We start from the raw sequence: 6,952 nt of genomic DNA, 5'->3' as shown, positions 1-6,952 counted from the left end.
GCCCTGCCACCTGCCGGGAGTCTGCTGCACGGCGGCGGGGCGGGCTCGGGCCCGGCCCCGCCCCCGCCTGCCGTGGACGCCGCGGAGGAGGGAGCGCAGCCTGCGGTGGGCGGCGGCTCCGTCCTGGCCGAGGCGGACGAGTCTCAGGCTGGGCAGAGGGAGGAAACCGCCCGGAGACGCTGGCAAAATGCATGAGACACCTGTCCGTGGGGGACGTGGGCAGCTTAGGCCTTCAGGGCAAGGAGCTGGGATTGCGGCCACGGGGGAAAAGGGCTTCAGATACCTGGTATTGGCACTCGGGAAGTGGCTGCAGTCCTGCAGGCTGAGACCCAGGCGCATCTTGCATTTCTGCTCGTGCGCAGCAGGATGTGGCTTTCCAGGCTTTTACTCTCTTTCCTGTCTATCTCCATTTTCCGCCCCGTTCTCTCAGTGCAGGAGGGGAAGGAGCTTGCTTAGCTGGCAGGGAGAAGATGGGAAACGGGAGAATAATTGCTAGATTTTCAGAAGTGCTTAATATTGTGCTGTAACCAAGGAGTAAACCGGGCTGCAACACCAACTGAACCCGCACTTGTTTATGGCTACTTGTCTGCACAACCAGGTTTCCCTTTACCCTGGGTAATAGCTCCTGTAGTCCTTCTGCACTGGATTTTTTTCTTGTTTTGTTTTCTTTCAAAGGCTGAATTAGTTCCAAATTCCACCCGGCAAAGCGCAATAGTCAAGTTCTAAGTTTCAACTGAGCAGAGCTCAATTGTTTAAGCCAGCGTGGCCCTACCACAGGGCAAGTATCCTCCTTCCCAGGCTCATCAGTCTGGGGCTTCAAATACTCCCCAAACTTTGTAACAGACATGCTATGTCCAGGGACCCTGTGGTTTGGATGCCCCCTAGTCTTACTTGCTCCTAGCCAAAAGGCCAGGGGGAAAGCAAGAAAACAATCCTCCATTGTCACAGAATTGTGCAGAAACAACAAGCTAGGCATGGTATTAGCCAAAGCTGCTTGAACTAAGCTAACCCTTTGTAGCCTCTAGAGCCAGACTGTAGGCTCTGCCCCTGAGCTTATATACACGTTAAGAATTTTCTGTGCAGAATATTCAGGCTCATTAAAGCAATCCCAGGCATGCAGCTGAACATGCGCCTGTCAGAATCAGTTCAGTCCAGAGTGGCTCCTGCCCTGCTCTGTGTGTTGTGCCCCCCGCAGTAACCGGGGGGAGCTCTAGGCTTCCCAGGTGCCTGCTGGGGCTGGCAGGGGGGCATGGGGGCCCATCCTGACTGATCCCTGCAGGTGGAGAGCTGTTTTGGCTCATGGCAGCTGCCTACCAGCCATGTGGAGATCAGCAGCTGATCCTCATTTTTCTAATACCTGTATGTATTGGTACTAGCAATAGTAGATGCATCCACTGGGTACCAAGCTTCTTTGCAAATCTGCTCTAAGTGCATACCCCTACCAATCGACTGCTGAGCCACTTAGCGGTAGCAGAGGATGGATGGGCAAGAAGATCTGAAATGGAGGAGGTGAGGTGGGGTGTAGTGGCTACAAGATTTGCACTCAGTACTACAGCCTGGCTCAGCCTCACTGGCTGTACTCATGCACATTGTCTGATGAAGTGAGCTCTCTGCTTACAAAAGATTATGCTATACATTTCTGATTTTGTTAGTCTAAAAGGTGCAAATCTACTCTGCCTTCTGCCTGACTTCAGACTAACATAGCTAACTACCTCTCTCTATGTTCATGTGCAATGGCAGTTAACATGGCTAACTATTTCTCCAGCAGTGCGGTACATGGGAAAATGCAGTGAATCCCCAATAACTGCTAGCAGCACTGAAGGGAGACACAGGAAAGGAGATCACCAAGCAGAAACTACTGCTGTAGCTAGAGCAACAACCAAAGTTGAGTGAGCAGCAGTTGGCCCAGTGCCAGCCACAGAACACTTCCTGTTCACACCACTATGCATGGGCTTCTGGACTTCACAGAGTCACTGTGCAGTAAAGTACGTGCAACCTGGCAAAAAAAAGTCTGATAACTAAAAGTTTTAACTTTTCCAGTGGGTTTGGACCAGTCTATGGTTAGATATATGTGATAGAATTCTCTTTGGTGATTCAGGAAACCTCTAAAAAGAACCTGACTCTCTGTGATTTATAGTCATTTTTAAAGAGCTGTGTTAAATGTCTCTCAAATACTATCACTTCATCGTTTCTACTCTCCATCAGTAGTTTCTGAAGGGAAACCAATCCTGAGTTGAGGGGACTAATCCTGGAAAACTTTGGTATTCCACAGAACCCACTCTTTCCTTTCAGCCTTAGGAATTAGTTCATATCTGTGCATGTTTTCCAAGGTCACATCCAAAAGGATTAAAACTTAGGGCTGCATTTGAAAATGCTTTTGAAAATCCCTCTGGATGCATATTGGCATCTCTGGGTGCCTAAATCCCTTTACAGGTCTGGCTCTCTGTACTGGGCTTGGAGCTGTACTGGTAACAAGGTGATCTGCTCCAAACCCCTCCCTGCTGGCTAGTGATTCCAGGGGAGTTTTCGTGTTCTGGTGGCTTCCATGTGCAGATATGTGGCATGTGTCTGTGCTGTCAGGCTCTTACCATCAGACCTAGGCATTTGAAACTCGTGACTGCCTCTTTCTTGATGTCAGTGCTCTCTTTGTCCCTGACTTCCCACCCAGAGGCTTCTGTCATGCTTTGGGGGCATTCCAGGTCTGTCTGTCTGGGTTAGATATTCAGCCTGTGCATCTGCTCTGCATTTCTGTGCAATAAAAGGAGCCAGCTTCCAGCTATGTAGAGAGACAGGAAAGAGGAAGAGAGAGCAACAGAGAAGGAACCAAGTGGAAAGGCTTAGAGCCTGTAGTGTCACTATGACTCACAGGCTCCCCACAACATCCTAAAACTAGACTGACCCCAGAAAGAGGCTGAGCACACTCCTCGGAGACTGCTGTGGCTCAGGGAAGGCAGAGCTCAACCTGGACAGCAAATATGGTGCACCTGCAATCCTCACAGTGGTCTAAAGCTCTCTGCATGTCACTGCTGCTTACTTGCACCTGGCTCTGCTGGGCTGAACAATGTGCCACAGGTAAGTCCTCTAAGATCTTTTTCTTCATGCTGTGAAGAATTGCTGGCAATTTGTCCCTCTGCTTCCAACTGTTACAACTCCCAGGGCTCCATGCCCATCATACCCTCTTTTGGGACCTCTGCACTGGGAAGGATGACTGGTGGCTCTGGGACTGACATGGAATTAGACTCCTGAGGTCCTATATGATCCAGGGATGCTTTCTTGTCTCCGGAGATACCAGGTTCTGCCTGGTCGGTGAAGTCATTGGCCTGTGCCGTGTCATAGGGGCTGCATCATCATGAGTCCCACAAGCAAACTGAATATGCTGCTGTATTCTTTTTAAGGCAAGAAGGTCCAGTTCTCTCTTTAAGCTGGACCCCTGCCTCACAAGAGAGATATTGGCCCTAAATCCGTTGCAGGTGCATGAGTCTGGCAGGACTGAATCCCCAGCCAATGTTCCTGATGTTTGGTTATACATTTATTAAGGAGCCCAAATGATCTGCCCTACACACCAGCTCCAGGCAGGAGGTGCTGGGACTAGGTCTTGCTAGGTCTGCCCTCTTGCTACTGCTTATCCTGTTGGTGCAGTCAGCTGTATGTGTTGTTTGAGCTGGGACTGACCCTGGCTCTGTAGCAATAGGGCTAAGTATGGAGGGTACTCACCCTTTTGAAGCATGCATCTCTTGAAGACATTCTAGTTGCGAGTCTAATGTGAGTTTAGGGGTGGGCTCACCCTCTTCCAGCTCCTTGTCTTTGCAAAAATAAAATAGTGTCCCTTGTAGCTTTAAACTTCCCCTGCCTAATCTGAGAGCGGAGGAGTTGGAGTTCGTACCATTTCCAGTACACACATACTATTTCTGAGACACAGCTGAGGACCAGTAAAAGATTATGCTTTAAAACAGGGGCCTATTTCTAGATTCCTAATGATTAGGCTTGGCAGGATTCAATTTTATCAATAGACATTGATAAACATCAGTTTCACCTGACACTCACAGACATCATTGAAATTTACATAAAAGAGACACAAAAAAACCCAATAACAAAACCCAGGACAGAGGTAAGGGAATCCTGGGTAGGGTAGTATGTGTATGCTTACATACACCCACCCTTGCCACCCAGCTGCTGCAGGAGCTGGAGGCCATCCCAGTAGGAAAGGCTGTGCTGGGATGTGGGGTTTGCAAGGGCAGGGCTAGTAGCACTGGGGAGCCCAGTGCTGCCAGCTGCTCTCTATGCCCAGGTTCCAGCCTTGGCAGGGACCAAACTCCCATGGTGGCCTGGCTGGGCCCTGGGCAGAATGAGGGGCCAGTAGCACTGGGCTCCAGGGCTCTACCAGCCCTGCCCCTCCAGCCCCCACTCCCAGCACAGCCTTACTGGCATGGGCCCCAGATCCTGCAGCAGCCACAGTGCACACGTGCATGTATGTGTGCACATGCCAAATGGAAAAACATCCTTAATTTTGTGTAATCGTGAAAATTTCAATTGATAAAAATTGAAATAAATGCTGAAAAATAAATTGATTTTAGCTTTCAAAATTAAAAAAAATTGAATTCTGCCAATCCTACTAATGATGTATGTAAGCACCCAGATGAATGGCCTGATTTGCAATGGTAGTGCACTTGACTTGGAGGCCGTTGGGGTCTTAGAAGCTTGGCACTTTGAAAATGAGGCCATTCAAGTATCTGCCTATATATATGGATGTATACAGCTGACTGTGGCCCTAAGGTTTGAAAAATTTGGCCTGCATGTTTTCATTTTTTTGTGGTGCCTTGTGCTTGCTTGTCTCCAGTTAGGGAGAGGAGAGTTCCCAAGTCAATCTCCCTGGGATTCAACCGTTTCCTTTCTTGCCCAAATTTCTGTCTTCTGTTGCTTGAATTCAATAAAGCAGTGATTCTTAAACAGGGTGCCATTGGTGCCTCACAATGTTAGGTGACAAACATGATTCATAAGATAAACCCAGAGATTTCAAATAGGAATCTATAGTGTTAAAATATCCTGACCTATTGTGGTCTTTCTGAGTTTTTTGTAACAGAAGATCTGTTGTATTACTTTTACATAGTTAAAGACAGAGTAAAAAATAAGATCTGGCATTTTCTGAGGGGTGTCTTGAGACTAACAAGGGGTGCCTCAAGTCCAAAATTACTAAGAACAATTGCAGTAAAGTTTTTCCTACTTAGGGCAGCAGCTGGGCTGGATGGTAAAATGCCACAGAATTCTTCCGAAACATAAAGTAGGCTGGTAGGTTGGGCACCCAGTATAATAGCTATGACAGCTTTGTGGGCATCGTAGAATGCAAGGTCAATGGCTGAACTCTGTGCATGAATACTTTATGGACATTACAGTCTCTGAAGCTCTTTGGCCACTAGCACAATAAAATGTAAGTCAAGGACTTTGGTAGAGGACGGAGGGTAGATGAGCTGTTTCAGCAGAACTTTAACAATATTTATGGAGCACAGTGCTAATAAGTGCAGTCCTTAATGCCCTCCGGCTGGCTCTGTACATTCAAGCTTAATGCTTCTCTTATAACATTCCCTTTGCCCTAATGTATTAAACAGGCACATAGTGCCCTTTGCCAGACATCAAGTAAACTTTAGTGCCTCAGCCCTGGTCTAACTGAATGTTTTAAGCAGCAACAGGGACAAGGATTTGGATTCTAATATTAGTCCTTGTTGTTGCCTGCTGGGCTGGTATCTGTATCCACCACTACTGTCCTGCTAGTCCTGTGACACTTCTGTGTATAAAAAGAATTGCAGGGGCATCCTGGCTCTGCACACAGGCTGGTTTCTATGTGGCTTAGGCTTACGTGTGGAGTGGGGGGGAGGAAGGAGGCTATTGCTGTTTTCTTTGCTATAATTAATTCCTCAGCCTCTCTATGGATCTTATTCTGATGTAGCTCTCAGCCAACCCAGGGCATGAATGTAGAGTCAAGGTCTGTAGTAGGGATCATCCCCTAGTGCCATCTGTGTCCGTAGGGAGCAACTCTGATATTACAGCTGAACAGTGCATTGATCCATAGGCGCTGAATTATTTTTGCTGGTGGGTGCTTGCAGGCGTAAAAACAACAACAAAAAGAAAACAAAAAAACCCTAGCACTTTAAACTCTGCATGTTCCTGCACCAAGCCCCGCATGTGCCCAGAAGATTCCCCATTATGTGGGCTTGCCTTCTGCTGGGACATTCCACCCAGCTAGCCTAGCTTCCCAGGAGCACTGCTTTGGATCTCTAGTTTTGTTCTGAGCTTGGTGGCTAGTCTGGCTGCTGACTCAGCCGTTCTGCCAGACTGCCAGGCCATGTGAACAAAGTCATGTGCCCAATCCCCCTTCCTTTCCAGACAGGCTCACTACTGAACAGGCTCACTGCTGAACAGGGTCCCACATCCTGAGCTAGCTATAGCCTTGCTTAGGTAATAGTTCCTACCAAGTAGTCGGCTCTCTTGTCTGTGAGAAGTCCTTTCTCACTTTGGGAGCAAGAAGAGGGCACCAGGCAATGTATGGCTCCTTTAAGACTCAAATGATAACCTCGTGGCTACGCCAGACGAGAAAGCCAATATTTTTAACAGTTTCTTTGAGGTAGGGACAATCTCGGGGATAGCTCTGTCAGGCCTTGGGTCAGTGCAGATGTTGTTAGGGATCTTCTGGAAGGTCTGGACATTTTAAATCTGCAGGTCCAGATGCCCTCCACCCAAGGGTGTTGAGGGAGCTGGTAGGGGTCATCGCGGAGCCCTTAGCCCGGCTGCATGAGCATTCGTGGTCATCTTGCCAGGTGCCGGGGGATTGGAAACTAGCTAATGTGGTCCCCGTTTTCAAGAAAGGGAGGAAGAAGGACCCAAGTAACTATAGGCCTGTAAGCCTCACCTCGGTCCTCGGGAAGATCTTGGAGAAAATCACCAAGGAGCACATCTGTGG

General features: G+C 48.4%; 2 protein-coding genes across 4 annotated transcripts in view; one reads left to right on the top strand and one right to left on the bottom strand.

Moving 5' to 3' along the window:
• FCHSD1 (FCH and double SH3 domains 1) overlaps positions 1–3,759 on the bottom strand; it is a 24,055-nt gene extending 20,296 nt beyond the window's left edge. For all 3 annotated transcript variants that reach the window (XM_019506571.1, XM_019506572.1, XM_019506573.1), the window contains exon 1: positions 3,715–3,759. In XM_019506571.1, coding sequence (XP_019362116.1) covers positions 3,715–3,744 — 30 coding nt within the window. In that variant the 5' untranslated portion in view covers positions 3,745–3,759. The remainder of the gene's footprint in view (positions 1–3,714) is intronic.
• The window catches only part of LOC109290175 (proteinase-activated receptor 3-like), a 12,816-nt gene continuing 8,359 nt past the window's right edge, over positions 2,496–6,952 (top strand). The window contains exon 1 of the mRNA XM_019506577.1: positions 2,496–3,072. Within this exon, the coding sequence (XP_019362122.1) occupies positions 2,976–3,072 (97 nt within the window). The 5' untranslated portion in view covers positions 2,496–2,975. The remainder of the gene's footprint in view (positions 3,073–6,952) is intronic.

This window comes from Gavialis gangeticus, unplaced genomic scaffold (genome assembly GCF_001723915.1).
Source record: "Gavialis gangeticus isolate Ggan-Ray unplaced genomic scaffold, GavGan_comp1, whole genome shotgun sequence".
In the NCBI taxonomy this organism is placed as follows: Eukaryota; Metazoa; Chordata; order Crocodylia; family Gavialidae; genus Gavialis; species Gavialis gangeticus.
This window is presented reverse-complemented; position numbering and strand designations above follow the sequence as displayed.